This window comes from Nyctereutes procyonoides, unplaced genomic scaffold (assembly GCF_905146905.1).
Source record: "Nyctereutes procyonoides isolate TBG_1078 unplaced genomic scaffold, NYPRO_anot_genome, whole genome shotgun sequence".
NCBI classification, from domain to species: domain Eukaryota; kingdom Metazoa; phylum Chordata; class Mammalia; order Carnivora; family Canidae; genus Nyctereutes; species Nyctereutes procyonoides.
In genome coordinates this window covers 37,993,361-38,012,561 of record NW_026575139.1, presented here as the reverse complement: position 1 = coordinate 38,012,561, position 19,201 = coordinate 37,993,361, and the positions used below count along the sequence as shown (strand labels likewise).

Below are 19,201 nucleotides of genomic sequence, written 5' to 3'. Positions count from 1 at the left end.
ATTAATGATTGAAATTTAAGCCATTACCAGGGTACCTGGCTGGCTCTGTCAGAACATGCCACTCTTGATTGAGTTGAGTTTGAGCCTCACGTTGGGTGTACAGATTACTTAAAAATAATCCTTTTAGGTATTTTTAGGCGTCCTTTTAGGGGTGCCCGGGTTGCTTCAGTCATCAGCTCAGGTCATAATCCCAGGGTCCTGAGATTAAGCCCTGCATTGGGCTCCCTGCTTGGACGGGAGCCTGCTTCTCCCACTCCCTCTGCTCTCTCTCTCTCTTATGCTCTCTCAAATAAATAAATAAAATCTTAAAAAAAAATTATTAAAAAAAAAAAAAGAAATCTAAGCCATCACCTTGTAATGTTCATATGACCAGAGCTTTGGTGAAAAGCAATGTACTGGGGATCCCTGGGTGGCTCAGCAGTTTAGCGCCTGCCTTTGGCCCAGGGCGCGATCCTGGAGTCCTGGAATCGAGTCCCGCGTTGGGTTCCCAGCATGGAGCCTGCTTCCCCCTCTGCCTGTGTCTCCACCTCTCTCTCTCTCTCTCTCTCTCTCTCTCTCTCTCTCTCTCTCTCTCAAATAAATAAATAAATAAATCTGTCTTAAAAAAAAGCAAATGTACTGATTACAAAGAGTACAGTATGAGCATGATTGTGGATAAGACAGTTTTTTTTACTTGTTCGAAGGGAGCCACATAATGGCAAAAAGCTTATTTCCACATATAATAATTTGCTTAAGTGAGATTTGTGTTAGATTGAAACATGAAGTATTTTTGTAGAGATGGGAGACATTTATATTCTATTTTTTTTATATTCTATTTTTAATCTATAAAATATACCTGCTATTTGTGGGAAACAAAAGCCATAATTCCATATCTAAATTCCATAAGTTTAAAAATTTGTTATTCTGTGAGATCTGAGCAATAAAGGGAATTTTAAGCATTTAAAATAAACTAGTGTGGAACTTCCAAGCATGAGATATGTAAACCATCATCTATCTAATACATGTAAGTCACATGTTGGTTACTAAAATATTGCTGTTTACAACAGCATGACTGAGCTGGACAAAGAAATAAGTACCTTGAGAAGTGGCCTAAAAGCAGTAGAGATGGTGAGTATGCATTTCTTCTTCTAATTCCCAGTCTCTTCACTACCTCTAGGTGCTGATGATGTCCAACAAGGTGATATGCCCAGAGAAAAACACTTATTGATTAAAAAAATAAATAAGTAGGAAAACAACAGCACTAAAGAAGTAAAGGCAGGTTGTGTCACTCCGGTGACTCAGCTGCCAATGTCATGGGGGTATCCCAGGAGCAGGAACTAGGAAGCTAGACCTAGGGTTGCACCAATTTCCTACCTGTAAGGTAGGACTCATTAAAGTGTTTTGGGCAAGATAATCTTCAAGGATCCGCTCAGTGTCCATGTTCTATTAATAAGTAATAAGTAATGTTCTTTCTTAATAGAGCAGTGGAATACCTCTGTTGTCTCAGAGTTGGTCCTTTAGGGAGTATTTATTGAACAAATCCTTGGATACACAGTCCATTCTCAAGGCGAGAGGTCATGACGATTCAGAATCCTTGCCCTCCAGGTATTGCAATAGCCAAGAGCAGCCGGTCCAGCAAACGTTCACATTCACTCAGCCTGGCCACATCCAGATAAGCACAGTGATTACAAAAGTGCCTTAAGGAAGAAGAGTGGATTTAGGTTAGTCCAAATCTTATGGAATGATGGGCATTTATTAGAGGAAGCTTCTCTTCTCACCGAAATGAACTTTGAGCTGTGGCTTAGAAGGAGGGTGGAGTGAACTTAGGTACATAGGAGCAGAAGTTGTCCCTGGTGTGCAGAACACCATGTGCTAGGCCTCCATGGAAGGAAAGCAGGCCACACTGCTGGAGGCAGAGGAGTCAATGTGCAGTGCTGCCTTGGGCGAGGAGGCAGGTCAGGATGAGAAACCTGTTCAGGAGAGTGGTCCTCACTCCAGTCTGCCATTGACAAAGGAGACTGCTCTGCAGGCAGCTTGGAAGGGTGCCCCTCTCTTAAGTACCTTTCAAATTATTTATCGGTAACAATAACATGAGGACCCTCCTTCTTTTCTTTTTTTAATATTACTATAATATCACAAAAATTTTACAACTGTACCATAGAGAGAGTTGACTTCATTAAAGACATAATTAACAAAAGTTAAAGTCACCATGTCTGCTCGTTTTCTGTTTGTTTTTAACAAATTAGGGAGCATGTAAGGCTTTTTTTCCCCCTTTTTGGGGGGTGGGGAATAATCTTTCAAAAGTAAAGGAAATGAACTGAATGAAATCTTGTTCCACCAACCCCAATGGGCCTAAACATTGGTGAGCAAGTAGGGTGGTCCTTCTCAGGTTTCAGAAGCCAAACTGGTTAAGGGCAGTTTGGGATGAGGTTCATCTTATAGCCTTCACTTGGTCCCATTTCCTCCCAGTGGAAGGTTTTCTCGAGACTAGTGTGACAGTTATGACAGCCCTAAAGCCTAATAATAATAATGGATGCTCTGACCTTTGCATCTAAGCTAGTTCAGAGCAAGGCATGGGGAGGGGCCCTGGTGGAAAGGAAGTTTGGAGGAAGTTTTGGGTTTGTTAAAAGTAGTTTTGCTGAAATCACTTCAGTACTTGAGTCATGTACACTATAAAACACTTTTCATAGGAAAGGGGCTACAGAAACCTCCTCTTCCCCCTGGCAGCATACATGTCAAGTTGTAGCACTAGAAGGAAATATTGAGAGGTAGACGTTGGCCTGTCTAAATATTCATGTATCCTAATTATGCTTTACACGAATTGATTATATTGTTTGAAGATATCAAAGATGGATTTCTAAATTCAGTCTGAAAGGAAATTATACACTAAAGAAATACTTTAAAATTGCTTGTATATCTCTATACCTCACATCCATACATGCTCACTTTCAAGGCCAAAGTAGTAGGATTGTGGCAATTTATTCCAATCAGAGCAAGTTCCATATTTTATAACTTTCCAATCTATTATTTCATTGATTCTCATTGTGATGTGGATATTGCCTGCTTTTTATAAGTGAAGAAACTGAGGCCCAAGCCACTTGTCATGGATAAGAACCAAATCAGTGGTAGAACTGAATCAGAACCCATAGCCTGTGACTTCTCTACTCCTACTCGTAGTACCTCCGCCAAAACAGTTACAGAAGAAAATAGATCTAGATTGAGTCACTTGGTGCCCAGCACGGTTATTGCTGAGACTGTGGAGTCAGACAGACCTGAGTTCAAAATCTAGCTCTATCACATATCAGCTACTTGACTTTGAGCTAAGAATTTCATCCCTCTAAGCATCAATTTATGTGTCTATACAATGAAGATAATAATCCCTCATACACAAAGGGTAGGATTAAGAAAGTGCATCTGGCAATGGTTGAAATTAATTACTAAAATTAGATTTGAATAATTTGTATGTTCATCACCCTGGTAATGAAGTATACGGATAATTTAATAAGACACTGACTAATACTCTTACAGGTAGGTAACCTGTTCACAAAAACGAAATGGTATAGACAGGAAGAAAAATGGTAGACGATTATGGTGCCAAACACTGTTGAAATTCCATTGACCCAGATGTCCTCATGTAGACAGTCAGAAGACTTGGCCAGAGGGAAAGAAAGAAAAAGCAAGGAACCAGAATTCTGAGCACAGAATACTGACAATTGACTTATCTTGCCTTTAGTCACACGTCTTTTGAATCCAATTTGCTCTCCTTATTTAACTTCTGTTTATTTTCTACAAATGCTAATCTACTTACGTCCTGAAGCCAGTATAAGAAATCACATTGATGAAGTACTCAGATGATTGACTAAATTGCTGTTTGCAAATATGGGTGCGCACGCACAGGGGCATGGCTCTGACGTGGTAGACAGAAGGTCTGTGGGACCTAGGGTATCGCAAAGTGTTCAGAGTAGGTTTGATGTACTTGCCATTTTTACTTATTAAATTTGAGGAATATGGAAAAGTAGACATGATGTATCAGCGTTTGAAACCTGCCTTCACACTATCTACTTCCTGTGTTTAAGGAGCTGGAATATCAGAAGTCTCAGCCCCCACAGCCCGGAGATAAGTTTGTGTCTGTTGTCAGCCAGTTCATTACAGTAGCCAGCTTCAGTTTCTCTGATGTTGAAGACCTCCTAGCAGAAGCTAAAGACCTGGTAAGTTTGCTGATGCATACTTACTGTTATTTAACAGGGCTAATACTTGCAGATACTCTACATTTTCATAACTAGGACTGTGATCAATTGAAGCACATTCTTTTTGTCTAACTGGCCTGTGTTGCCTTTAGGTTAGCAAGACCTGAGTATCTAAATGGTGTAAAACCAGTAAATATTTTCTGATTTTCTCTTGATTGATACTGGATTAAAGTATTTATCGCTGGGAACCAGAAAAGAGTAGATCATGAAAACCAGAGGCAGGACAGAATGTGAGATGAGATATGACCAAGGTCACATGTCTCAGTTACCTGTATGTTATATGCTCTCCTGAGATAGAGACTTAGGGCAGGATATTCCCTCTTAAAATCTCCAGCAGACCTTATTAAAGGAGATACAGTTTAATTCACAGCCTCATAACAAGAAGCATATGTTTTAATAATACAGTACCTTTTATGACTTTTTTCTATTTCAAAATTTTGTTTTTCTCTAAAGGAAATGTTTTCATTGGCTAATTAACTAGGACCTTAACTCCTCCCCTTTTCGCTATTTCCTCTTCCAAAACTACACATCTATATACATAGACATGTACACATTCTCTCATTTTTCTCTCACCCTCCTCCTTCTCATTGTTAACAAGTGATCTTAAGCATCTACTCCACGCGTCCTGTCGAGTTCTTCCACACTGCTCATCTCTCAGTTGCCACCGTTGTCTTTTGCTTTAACTTGATCTTTGAAGCTTAGTGATGGATGTCATTTCCCTGTAGTCCTCTGTTTAGTAATAGATATAGATGATTATTTATAGTGTACATACACAACTGCTGAAAGTTCAGAAGAAGATGGTATTAGGATACATTAACTAGTCTCAACAGTAAACCCCACCTCCAACATTATTAAATAAATGGAAAGATGATACATGTTCAGATGACTGCTGTTAAAAGTCCAGTTTCTTCTATCCCGTGATTGATGTCCCCAACCTCTGCTGTGAGAGACCCCACTCATGTCTTATGCATCCCTCCTACTCTGGATGATACAGATCTGTAAAGGAAAGCACTCCCCTCCTCCAGCCAAACCAGGCAATATAGAATCTACTTCCTTGAGGGCTCAAACATTTTTATAAGAATCAACCGTACAGTTAATTTTTTATGTAAAAACACATGATTATGCACCACCTACTATTTTTTTTAAGATTTTAGTGTGGGAACTTTAGTCTGGAACTAATTTTCTTCATATTTCTAAGACTAAAATATACATGACTTCATCATCACTGGAATTCCTAGATAAAAAGATCATTCATGATGACTTGAAGTGCATGAACTTGAATGTTTAGAAACTCCGTTGTAGGACGTCTAATGCCATTTTGTTCATACCAGAACTTTTAGAAATTAGCTTATAAAGCCATGAAGGCAAGCTAGATCTTTTTGTGTGGCATGTGAAAAATGTATTTTTCCCTAAAGAACTCTGATTTCTAATAGAATATTTCCAAATAAGTAAAATATTGAGAACAACTCAGTGAAGAAGGAAACGGCGAAAGAACACTTTTCTTATAAACTTAAAGATATGAAATAACAATATGTCATACACATTTATGACTTAGTAATTGTTTTATTTCCTAATAAATATTGAGGGGGAATTGGAGGAAGGTGGTCAAAAGGTACATACTTCCAGTTTTATGATAGGTAAGTATAGGGGTCGTAATATACAATGTGATGATTGTAGTTAACACTGCTGCATGCTGTGTTTGAAAGTTATTAGGAGAGTAGACCCTTTTGGGGTTTTTTTTGTTTGTTTTTTTGTTTGTTTTTTTTTTTTTTGAGTAGACCCTTTTGTATGTATCTGTATGAGGTGATGGATATTAACTAAACTTCTTGTGGTAATCATTTCATGTTATATTGAAGTCAAGAGAGTATGCTGCATACCTTAATTATATACAGTGCTATATGTCAATTAAATTTCAGCAAAACTAGGGGAAAAAATAAACACTGAAAACATTTCCTATAGGGAGTTCGTATTACTGAAATATCAGAAAAAATATAATAAAGGCAAGTAATGCAAGAAAAATAAAAGCAATTAGAAAGTCTTGGGTTGGGGGCACTGCATAAACACTTCATAGTTTAAATAAGAAAATTAAAGATCTGGAAAATGTTAAATAGTTGATTAGGCATAGGAATGAGAATTTATTTGACTCTGAAGCTGGAAGCACCTTCCTTAGTAGCTTGGAAGTAATAGCATTAGATTCTTAAAGAGTAAAAAAAATTCTAACAAACACTGTGACTGGTATTGAACATTATTTGGATAGTCATGATACCGCTAAGACCCCTTAAAAGTATGCGAACTTGAGTAATGAAGATAACTACCAAGAGAACTAAAACTAGAATAATACAGCATAAGGAATATAGTCAAGAATATTGTAATAAGGGATCCCTGGGTGGCGCAGCGGTTTGGCGCCTGCCTTTGGCCCAGGGCGCGATCCTGGAGACCCGGGATTGAATCCCACATCGGGCTCCCGGTGCATGGAGCCTGCTTCTCCCTCTGCCTGTGTCTCTGCCTCTCTCTTTTTCTCTCTCTGTGACTATCATAAATAAATAAAAATTTAATTAGAAAAAAAGAATATTGTAATAACATTTAGTGACTGATGGAGACTGCACTTTTCCTGGTGAGCACCGAGTACTGAATAGAGTTGTTGAATCATTATGTTGTATGCCTGAAACTAATAGAACACAGTATGTTAATTATACTTCATTTTAAATAATTAAAATATTAAATGGCACATTCATTGGTCCAAAGGGAAAAAAAAAACTGGAGACTGGAAATACTATTTTGTTACTATATACATATATTTGTATTAATTTTTTTTAAATTATCCCTTAATATTTTACATTTTAGCTGTTTTGAAAGGAGTTCTCTCTAACAAAGGATCTGGAATAAAATCATATTCTCAGTCATAAATTTGGGGTTGCATTAATGATTCCATAGTCCATGACTGTTTTCTAACTGAGGCCCAGGAAATATCACAATACTAGCATTACTTAGGATTAGGAAAAGCAGCTAAGAAGCACTGGATCCCATTTGCTTTTGATATTAGCCATATGGCACTAATAAATGATATTAAACTACTTCAAAGAAAAGTTAAAAGTACAAGTTTCCCTACCCCTGCCGAGTTTGCTATTAGTTTTATGTCTTGAGTGCTCTGCCCTATGATATTTTGCTTTCTTGTTTTTACTACTGTTTAGTTAATAAAAAGTCAGAGCAGGTAATCATTGGTGTTAAGCTGAAATGAGGTGGAAAAGAATAAATGGTTTCAAAAGTCGAGGAGTATTAAATTTTTTACCTTAGAAATGATTGACAGGCCTGTTAAGCAGCCAAAGATAAATACAGGCTCACTAAAATCCAGCAAGTTATATCTGACTCTATTTGAGCTTTAGTACTTCTAGAGAGATTTCTATTTGATCACTGAATTCTCTTGAAATCCTGAACTTCTTAAAAACCTACTTTTTTCCAGTTTACTAAAGCGGTGAAACACTTTGGAGAAGAGGCTGGCAAAATCCAGCCGGATGAGTTCTTTGGCATTTTTGATCAGTTTCTTCAAGCTGTGTCAGAAGCCAAACAAGAGAATGAAAACATGAGAAAGAAGAAGGAGGAGGAAGAACGGCGTGCTCGCATGGAAGCTCAGGTAAGAAAATGGTGAAATTGGCCATTTCCACCTCCTAGAAAGTCCAACGCTGCAGCTCCTTGGTTTGTAGACAGCACTCCAGTGTGCCAGCAGAGAGAAGGGCATCTACTCTCTAGAATGCTGCTGGGAGTGTAGATCGGTATAAGTGTAATCTGGCAATATAGATCCAAAGCCTGAAAAAATACATCTATATCCTCTGATATGAGGTTTCATTTCTTAGAAATTATTCTAAAGAAATAATCAAAAATTTACACAAAGGGAATAGCAGTCTTTGCAATACCTCAACATGGAAACAACCTAAATGTTTACTGACCAGTTGTTAGCTTTAAATGATAATAATAGCTACATAATGGGATATTTATGCAGTCCTTAAAAGTTACATTTTCGGGATCCCTGGGTGGCGCAGTGGTTTAGCGCCTGCCTTTGGCCCAGGGCGCGATCCTGGAGATCCGGGGTCGAATCCCACATCAGGTTCCCAGTGCATGGAGCCTGCTTCTCCCTCTGCCTGTGTCTCTGCCTCTCTCTCTCTCTCTCTCTCTCTCTCTCTCTCTCTCTCTCTGTGTGTGACTATCATAAATAAAAAAAAATAAAATAAAAGTTACATTTTCAAAGAATATTAATGGAAGAAAGCTTACAAAATTATTTATATGTGAAACCCTTTTTTTTAATAAGGTAAGTGTTAATAAGGAAAATGATAGTGCTGGACTATACCCTGACAGGTTTACAGTGGTTATCTCTTAACAGTAGAATTAGAGAAGGTTTTCACCCTTCTGTTTATATGAATTATCTAAATTTTCTATAATGTACCTGTATAATTTGCCTTTTAATTATATTAACTCATGTGTAGCAGGCTCCAGGTAGCCACAGGAGATACAAGCTAAGCCTTTGATAAGAGGAACGTGGCCCGACGAGCATTTGCTTTGGTTTCTCTGTACCATCAAAGAAACCAGTATCTGGGGACTGCTAAGTGATAACTTTCTGGTTCCATTATAACAATATGAATGGCTTCGATTGCTCTTATTTAAACTAGAGCATCATGAGATTTACCTAGATTCTAGATGGTGAGTGTCTAATCACAAAGTAGTGGCCATCTTTCTTCATTATTCATTTCTTCTACAATGAGACCTCAAGTCCCAGTTCCCTCTGTCTTGTGACATCTGAGGGGATTAGCGGGCATGGGTGCACGTGGATAGTTTGACTTGAAGTATTGTCATACCTCATGGACTTCATCTCCCCTGAAAACAAAACAACACTTTGGCACTTCTCTAAGAGGTTGCTTTCTATTTGCAGCTCAAGGAACAACGTGAAAGAGAACGTAAAATGAGGAAAGCAAAAGAGAATAGTGAAGAAGGCGGAGAGTTCGATGACCTGGTTTCAGCTCTACGCTCAGGGGAAGTGTTTGACAAAGACCTTTCTAAACTGAAACGGAACCGCAAGCGTATTACCAACCAGATGACGGACAGCAGCCGAGAGAGACCTGTCACAAAACTTAATTTCTAATTTTCCTTGGATACTTTTTTAGAAAGCTCATTAGCAGCCCTTTGAAGTGACTAGAACTTTTCATTACACTGCCTTGCAATCCAAACAGTGGCAATTTCTTCCTCCATCTGTGAGTGAGTGCGCGAATGTGTGTATGTAAATGTATGTGTACATATATATTAAAAAAAATGTATATAGGAGTCTGAGTGTTGTCTAGAGACCTAAATGTATGGTTAAAAAAAAAAATCTATGTTAATGTATGTGCTCAGAAAACTTTTGTGTATGCATTTGTATTGGATATGGCTCATTTTCTTCCCCTGAACACCACGGCTGTTCAGAAGCACAATACTATCTCCTGAAAGAGATGACAGAGACATTCCCTACACTAAAAAATAAAAACAAAAGCAAAAAAAAAAAAAAAAAAAGGCTTGAGAAATATTTTATGGTTTCCAAGCTTGATATAATTTAAAATTATTTTCATTGGTGAAACTGGTGTTGGAAAAATATAGATTTAAAATGGTTTTTGATAGTTGACAATGCGATGCTGGTGTATTGCATCAGTAATTGAGAGGACCAGCTTAGAATTTCTGACGTTGGTGTAGGGGTATAGTCTATAAATGTTTATTGAGAACATCTTGCACACAATCTGAATTATGTAGAATGTCAGTCAGACTTTTTTTTATATATTTAGAACTTGGGCATCAATTTTTTTTTCTCTAATTTCATCGAGTTCTCTGCCAAGCACTCTTGAAGATTTCTTTACATTGCTTTTGAAAAAAGAACACTATTTATCTAAATGCAATTCACGCTCTTGTTAAAGAACAAGATTCAGAATGTGCTTATTGTTCTAACAATATAGATATATAAATTTTAAAAATAAAATTTCCCACTAAGACCTAAAAGGAGGAATTCTCTGAAAGGATAAAAATTATTTAAATTTCTTTATGGGGTGCCTTCCCCCCCCCCCCTTTCTGTTTTGTAAGACAAGCTGCATTTTCTGTCAGCATAGGTCTGGACTAAAGGACACTTAGTGAATGCATGAAATGTCAACAACACCAACAGAGATGCCAAGATCTATTTATCTCTAAGTACGTTTGAAGTGGTTTGTTGTTTATATGTTGTCATTTTAAATTGTGTGTCAGTAAAGCTACCTGTAAAATTTCAGTCCAAAAGATAAAGCTCTCAGGGAGAAATGAATAAAAACAATGAACATTAGAAAATAAAATATAGATGCTTACCATTAACCTACCAACTCTTAATATCCTTAAATTATATATAAAGAGGACTGTTACTTTTTTTTTTTTTTTTAGCTTTGCTTTATTTATTTGTAGTGGGGGAGGGGGGCTAAGATTCTCTCTCTTTTTTTTTTTTTTTTCTATCAATCCTGTTGTGGTTGGGTTTCCTGTGGAGAGAGTAGTTTGTCCTGTTGCACTAGAACATTATTTACTCACTAAATTGAGTTTTTCAGTCAATTAACAAATATTTATTAAACACCTACTATGTGCCAGGCTTAGTAGGGCTACAGTGATAAGCAAGACAAAGTCCCTACCCCCACGGAGCTTATGTTCTAGTGGGGATAAAGGGGTGAATAGAATACCGATATGCGCTGTACAGGAATCATGCTATTTAAAAATGATTTGTATAAACTGTAATGCTTAGTGCAGATGGCAAGGTCTCTGCACTATGTTAAAGCTGTGAAATAGTGCTCTAAGAGTTGTCAAGAGCAGTGGTTTTACATTCCCCCCCCCCATCATTGCAAACTTAGAGACTTTCTACCCATTTTATGGAAGTAAATGACTCTAGCAAATAAAATGGTCATAAACTCCCAGCAGAGGTTGTGCCCCCAGCCCCTAGTTACCAAGGTCTGCCAATACACCCAGTTAAAGGTGCAAAGACTTTGCTCAAAAAGGCTTGGAGATGAGGAATGGGAGATGCTGATGGATGTGTCTATTCCTTAACAAAAGTGCCTCTATCTTTTTTTCTATTTATAGCAGGAGAAATTTGGTCTGGCTCAGTTTTGGAACTGTATTTTGAAAATCGCTTTGTTTTAACGGTTTAAGGAATGGACAAGTGGGTGGAGTGTCACATAAAGGAGCAAGTTCGTGTAGCATGTCCCTCTTGCCCTTGTAATCCTTCTCATTTTGATACGGCCATCCTGGTAGGCCTTTACCATTTCCATTTTTGGTTTCTTTTCCCCAAAAGCTTTGTGCAGGTAATTCCATGTGCCATTGTTGAAAAAAGAAAAATCTACTTTTTAGATTGGTGCTGGTGTAAGTAGCCACTTTTCTCTCTTGGGTGTGTATTTTAAAGTTTTTTGTTTGTTTTTTTAAATTAATGCCAAAAAGAAAGCATTATAATTTGTAAACTTAATTATATGTCTTGTATCTTACTAGCTTAGTAGTTGGAACCAGTTAGTCTTTAGGTGCAAGACTGTTGTAATAGTACCAAGAAAAAAAAAGTTGTATGTGTTATGAGATTGTACATCTTTTTTTAAAAAAAGCAATATGCAATAAAGAGATGAATTCATTGGGTGTATATGCTTTCTATGAGTTATTAAAACAACGTTATCAAACTTTTTTGTACTTTGCACTATTTAGATATTGCAAATTGTTTACTAAGTCAAAAATGCATATTTTTTAGCTTGTACATACTGGACCTAGAAGGATAGAGTTTTCTATGGTAGAGTTCAATATGTTCACAGATTACTATATATGCAACCTCTTTTTGTAACATTTCTATAACCTCTTTGTATGACTCCAGAGAGTTACACAGTTTCTCAGTAGCGCTACTGGTAAAATTATTCAACTGGTGGTATAGAAAAGAATGTCTCTAGAATCAAAGTCTTTCATTTTAAAGCATTTCCCTTTTAAAAATTAATGTATGATGTAGGTCAGCATGAGAAGTGTCACCTGTACAGAACAAGGAATGTGTATTATATCCTATGAAAATTGGGGCTTTCTCTTGGCCTTATAGTGCTCTGGCTGCCTGGCTATCTTCAACCCAATTTGAAGTCAAGCTGAAAACAAATTGTCCTCATGGTTAATAGAGGACCTAAACACTTCTGATCTTTGAAATGGACTCCTGTTGGTCTTAAAATTGCCAGTCACCTTTTATTTCATCTAGTCAGTGGAAGCTGCTTGGCATCTAAAGACTACTACTTTTGTCTTACACTGGGCATTGAAATGAGAGAGAACCTTCTGTGTGTTAGACAACTTTCTTATCCCATCCCATAAACTGAACATACAATTACCAATTTGTACATGAGTGTGGACCTAGGTACAAAGACCACTGAGACCCTCAGTTGCTCACAGAGTATTGACAGAAGTAGAAAAAAATATGAAACTTTCAGATCATTATATTTCCCTTTATGTCTTCCATTTCCCCTAAAAGATCATTGCTGAGGGAACATGTGCTTCTGTTAAAGGGATGAAGCTATTTGAACCCTCCAGGACTTTGTGCTTTTTCTGTAACATGGGTTTATGTGAGGCAAAAGGATAATCTTTATTAAACCAGTTTAGACACAGTTATTCAAAAGAGAAGTTCAGAAAGAGTTTTCTGACTTTTTTTTTTTTTAAATAACATCAGCTGTTTCCTACCAAGTAATAAATCTAAAATAAGAACTCCCAAGGTTGGGACGCCTGGGTGACTCACCGGTTGAGCATTTGCCTTCGGCTCAGGGGGAGGGTGATTCTGGGGTTCCGGGATCGAGTCCCACATCGGGCTCCTTGCATGGAGCCTGCTTCTCTGCCTGTGTCTCTGCCTCTCTCTCTGTGTCTCTCATGAATGGATAAATAAAAATCTTAAAAAAAAAACCTCCCAAGGTTTAATCGCTGCTGGATACTATTCAGTTTCAAAAACACTAACTTAAAGAACCATTAGACTATGTGTAACTAAAGTCAGGGTTCTAAGGCTTTTTTGCATTCGAGTCATTTATAGACCATCACTATGTTGGGCTATGTGCCCATTTTCTCAAACTGGTGTATATATTGGTTTGCCTCTATATCTCTGTGCCCCTATTAATACGAACTCTACTGAAATCTAAAAACCTCGTGAGTCTACAATTAAGAGATGGCTTAAAAAATCTACACTTCTTTATCCAGGAGAAAGTTTGGAACCCTTAGAGGAAGCAGTTTCCTGTTTATAAGGATTTTCATATTTTCCATAGCAAAGACCAATCAGAATTATTTTTCACTGGTCTTGGGGGGAAAACCTCAGATCTAACCTTTGGTCTTTTCCCTGACATGCTTTTGTCTACTGCAATCAACGATGTTTCCATGGTGTCAAACAACATGAACACAGGATTGCACACTGGGATTTTTGACAAAGGAGATCCTTCTTTTTATCAAACCTTGATATGTTTCCCACCCCTCACCTCCTGCCATGGGAAAAAGAGAGGTTCCCAAGTATAAGTTTCTCATGTCATTTACATAAAGTATTTGTTTTTTATGCTTCTGTGCGTACAGATTCTCTTACTGAAAGGAAGAAGAAACAGTTCTGTATTGATCTTTGGTACCTTCTCCCATTTCATTTATACCCATTATGGTCATTGGGGACATGACTATGGCAAAGGAATCTGCAGTCCCCCGTGAGACGGTGAGCATCTCTTGTTAGAGTCCTCACCCCATTCCCTACCTCCACTTCCAGTGTAGAGGAACTTTCCTGAGTCCCATCAGATTTGAGAACCACCCTGACTCTCCTGGAATGGGAAGGGGTGCCCAGAGAGGAGGTGATTGTGGTGCTGAGCAACGACTCAGGAAGACAGGCACAGGGGAGGGAAGAAAGTGTCTCTACCAGCTGCTTAAAAAGAGAAAAGCCCATGTATGGATGACCATGACACTTGCCTACCAAATCAGGTCACATTGCCCTACTCCCTTTTACATACCCCATCCTTAGCTAAACTCCCTTTGATGACTTATCCTGCCCTTTGACTTCATCCACATCCGTGTGTATCATCCTGTGTAAAAAGCTCTTAGACTTCTTTGGACCTCCATTCAGTCCACTAGCCTTTTAGACTTCAGCCCTGTCTCCAAAACCCCCTGATTGACTTTTAGATGGAAAGGATCTTGCCATCCGTTCTATAAATGACTCGAATGCAAAGGACTATATTCATCCTATAGTCCTTAACTCTTTACTTTTGAAGCAGGGGAGTGGAGATGGGGGTGGTCAGAAAATCACTAGTAAACTGATCATGCTTAGGCAGTTCAGTTTATAAGCCTTTAGGATTTCCAGTTTAAGATGGTTTCTGCAAGGTGACTGTCATCGGAAGGCTCCCAAGAAGAGCCTGTCCTTTTTCCCTCCCTTTCTCCCCTTAAACCTCCACCATAATAAAGGCTTCATTATTAAGAATTCTCCTAAAATGCCTTTTGCAGAAAACAGAGCTCTCCTACTGCCTTGAATGTGAGATATTTGACCCTGAAAAGCAACAGCTGCTTAGTGACCTGACATTTTTATGGCTGGTGAGTTCACTCTAAAAGCTTGGACTTCTAACATCTGCTAGAGGCACTGCTAGGAGTGGGGTCCCTGCTAAAGGATTAATGCACTTAGGAAAGATTCTCTCACATGATCTGGGGAAATGATGCTTGGAGGGCAATTAGCATTGACCTCTCAAAAGAATGTGGCAAAAGTGACCCTCCTTGCGGACCCACCCCCCCAAGAATGTGGTGAAGGTGAGCCTGCCTCATCAATCCTGAAACTACCTATAGTCGTTAGAGTGTTCCCCGCAAAGACTACTCCCAAGTTCTCTTGCACTGACTTCTGAGCAACACCAGAACCTAGGAACTCAGTCCCAGAGTTGGTCCTTTGCCGTCAGATGCGAGCTGTAACCCCAGGTGAGTCTCCTAGCTACCTTTTTGGGAAGATTCCAAAACCTCCACTGCAGCATGTCCATTAGTCCTACCTCTGAGGCTCCGAGACCCTGGGTGCTAGGGATTCACTGCAGCCAATTCGCTAATTAAAATTAAACTCTCCCAATTGCACAGTTTACCAGCCACAGCCAAGAAGCCCAGCCTCTGCCCTGCTGGGAAGGGAAAAGTGCAAAGGCGACTGCTTCAGAGTGGATTCCATGGCAGCAGCAAAGACGCTCACTTGAGGGTTTCCTTTTGTTTTACCAGGTAACTGTGGTAACACTGATCCTCAGAGCCCCACTGGGGCTGCACCAAAACCACTCATGTGCATTGATTTAGTCATAAAATCAATGTATATCATGAGCGTGACTTTTCCCTGCAGAGGTTGTGGTAACCTAGGATGAGTGTGGTTGGAAGAGGAGGAAGAAACAAATCAAACTAAGTGGATGGGCCCAGCTGGAGTGCTGTGTTCTCACAGACGCTGCATTAAGAGCAACTCTGACAAAAGAAAATGCATCCCAGTGAGGAGGTTTAAAAACTGACTCAGAAGTATCCACTGACAAGAAACTCTAAGCCTGCAAAACACATTACTGAGGAGATAGGAGAGCTGGCCTCATATTTGAAGAGGGAGAAGACCTAGTCTGTTTTTCACCACACGGCAGGGCTACAGCCAATGGGGCAAAGTCACCAACAGATTCAGTTCATGTTTGTTTGTTTAAGTAGACTCCACGCCCAACGTGGAGCCCAGTGCGGGGCTTGAACCCACAACCCTGAGATCAAGATTTGACCTGTGATCAAGACTCGGGTGCTTAACTGACTGAGCCACCAGGCGACCCTAAGAATTCATTTTGTAGTGAACTGACCAGCCAGTGGACAAGCTACCGCCTAAGATACTGAGTTCACCCATCCTTACAGACATTCAAACGTGTCAACTCAGAAGTTTGGGACTAAGTGACAGGTTGCATAGATGATTTTGTTTTTAAAGCTTTTTACTTGGAAATAATTTCAAACTTAGAAAAAATTGCAAAAATTCAAATAGTGCAAGGAATACGTTGTGCTCTTGTTTCAGATACACTTCTTGTTAATGTTTTGCCCCATTTGTTTCCTCATTTCTCTTGTTCTTTCTTTGGGTGTTGGTGTACACATAATGTTTTCTGAACCATTTGAGAGCAAGTGGCTTAAATCATGGCCCTTAATTCCCGACTATTCCAGTATGCCTTTCTGAAGAGTAGGGATATGCTCTTACAGAACCTCAGTACATTTACCAGCTTCATGAATTTATGTTGATACTTCCATCTAATTAACCACCCAAGTCCCACTTTTGTCAGTTGATACGATAACGAATATCCTTTATAGCATTTCTCCCCTCTGGAAGAGGATCTAGTCCAAGATCAGATGGGGTTTTCGTTGTCCTAGCTCTCCAGCCTCTTACTCTCTGGTCTTTGTGTGCTAGGATATTGACATTTTTAAACAGGAGTCCTCTGGGAGGCAGACTGTCTATATCCTAATACCCACAGCCTGTGCATATGTTCCTTTACACGGCAAAGAGAACTTGGCAGGTGTGATTAGGTAAGGATTTTGAGATAGATTATCCTGGATCATCCAGGGCAGGCTCAGCATAATCACAAGCATCCTTGTAAGAGGGAGGCAGGAAGACCAGAGACAGAGGTTGGAGTAACATGACTGCTGGCTTTGAAGATGAAAGGGCACCACAAGACAAGGAATACAAGCTCCCTCCCCCCCACCTTTTTTAAACTATTATTTTCCTTGTATTGTGTTGATCTGTTGTTTCTTTTTGTTATTTTGAGGTTATGCATTCTCGACTGGAATGCAGCATAGGTGGTACCAGAGACTCCCATCCAGAGACATGCAGTGTTTGTTTCAAAATTGCTTCTAACATCACACTACAAAAACTAACCTACCAGAGAGTGCAAAAGTTGTACTACTTCCCTCTTCTGCTTCCCCTCCCCACATCCTAGTCTGTTCCAGACTGAGGTTGTATAACCAAAAACTGTTCATAAATTACACGGACTGGTTCTTTTTCCCTCTCCCTTTGGTATGGTTATAGTAATCATTTGACATGCACTCTGATTCATTTGTGTCCATTTTCTTTCAGGGTTACTTAGGCTTTTGTCTCCTCATTCTTACTGATTTAATTTTTATTAATTCTTGAACATACAGGTTCCTAATGTAATTTAAAAGCCGAGAAGTGTCACTCTCTCCTGTATCCTTTTGCTCACTCCCTATCCCCACAGTTCCTTGTAGGTATCCAACTTTAGTATTTTCTGGTTCATCCTTCCTTTGTTTCTTTTGAAATGATAAACACATACATGTGTGTTTGCTTATTTTTCCTTTTTTGCGCAAAAGACAGCATGCTACGTGTGTTTTTTCACAGTGAGTCTTTTACACTTAATACCTGCTGGAAATGACCCTGTGTCAATTCATACAGATCTTCAACCTCACTCTTTTTTTACTCCATCATGTGCAGGTAACATTGGTTATTCAACCAACATCCAATATTTTCCAATTACATGTGACATTGTAGCGAATAACCTTGTGCATTTTATTTGTTATTATTGAGGGTATGTTTCTTGTCTAAAATCCTAGAAGTGGAGGGGATGCCTGGGTGGCTCAGTGGTTTAGCATCTGCCTTCGGCCCAGGGCCTGATCCTGGAGTCCCCCACGTCAGGCTCCCTGCATGGAGACTGCTTCTCCCTCTGCCTGTGTCTCTGCCTCTCTGCCTCTCTTCCTCCACCCCGCCCCATTTCTCTCTCTCCCTGTGTCTCTCATGAATAAATAAATAAAATCTTTAAAAAATAAAGAAAATAAAATCCTAGAAGTAGAATTGCTGGGTTAAAGAATAGACACACAGCTCTTTTTGTTCGAGATTGCTAAATTCCCCTCATAGGGACTGTACCATTCTGCATCACCAGTCGTGCATACATGTGCCTGATGAAATCAATCAGTTCTCACCATCTCCACTGTTACCATCCCAGACACAGCACCATCCTCTCTCGTCTGAAGTATGGCAACGGTCTGTCTCCTAACTGGTCTCTTGGCTTCAGCCTTTTCCCCACCTCCCTGCCTTCCAAAGTCTATTTTCAACACAAGAGACAGTGATGCTTTCAAAATGTATGTAAAATCACATCACTCTACTTCAACTCTCCAGAGGGTTTCTATCTCACTTAGAAGTCAATGCGACAGTTCTCACAATGGCCTCCTACACCCTAAATGATCTAAACACTTGCCAGCATCTCTACCCCTCTGACCTCATCCTCACTACTTTCTCACTTCCTCCCTTTGCTCCAGCCACACTGGCTTCCTCTTCTTCCTTGGTCGTACCAAGCAGCAACCTACAGCAGAGCCATTGCATTTCTGTTTCTTTTGCCTATACCACTCTTCCCTTAGATGTCACATTGCTTTCTGTCATCTCCTCCCCACCTTTCTTCCAACATAACCGTCTCAGTAATGACTTCCTTGCCACTCATGTTGCAACTACAACCCACATGCTTCCCAGCACTATCTCTATTCTCTGCTCAATTTTTTCATAATACTTATGTATTTTGTGTATAATTTATTATGTCACCTAATCCTACCTTACCCATTAGAATAGAAGTTCCATAAAGTCAGAGAAGTTTGCTGTGTTTGCTCAAGATTTGCAGCACCAGGAACAAGATCTAACATACTGGGAGATCTCAATAAATGTCTGTTAAATTGAATGAATCGCTTTAATATATCACTCTTTTTCTTTGATAAATCAAATATCCAAAGAGAGATGATGTGAATAATGCAACTGATGAAGTTGATCAATAGATATACTTTAAACAAAAATATGGTTAAAATGATACATAGCTTTTTTCCAAATGTTTACGGTAGTGTTTCTCAACAGTAGCTGTTACATTCTATGCTAAGATAAAATTCTTTGAGGGCTGTCCTGTGCATTGTAGGATGTTAAACAGCATTCCTGTCCTCTACCCATTAACACACCTCCCCATGTTATGACAACCAAAAATGTCTCCAGA

At 39.1% G+C, this 19,201-nt stretch overlaps 1 protein-coding gene across 5 annotated transcripts in view; it reads left to right on the top strand.

Moving 5' to 3' along the window:
- Positions 1–11,871, top strand: part of DAAM1 (dishevelled associated activator of morphogenesis 1) — a 167,351-nt gene extending 155,480 nt beyond the window's left edge. For all 5 annotated transcript variants that reach the window (XM_055304525.1, XM_055304527.1, XM_055304528.1 and 2 more), the window contains 4 exons: positions 1,047–1,107; positions 4,056–4,187; positions 7,687–7,857; positions 9,148–11,871. In XM_055304525.1, the coding sequence (XP_055160500.1) occupies positions 1,047–1,107; positions 4,056–4,187; positions 7,687–7,857; positions 9,148–9,357 (574 nt within the window). In that variant the 3' untranslated portion in view covers positions 9,358–11,871. The remainder of the gene's footprint in view (positions 1–1,046; positions 1,108–4,055; positions 4,188–7,686; positions 7,858–9,147) is intronic.
- Positions 11,872–19,201: the final 7,330 nt, after the last annotated feature.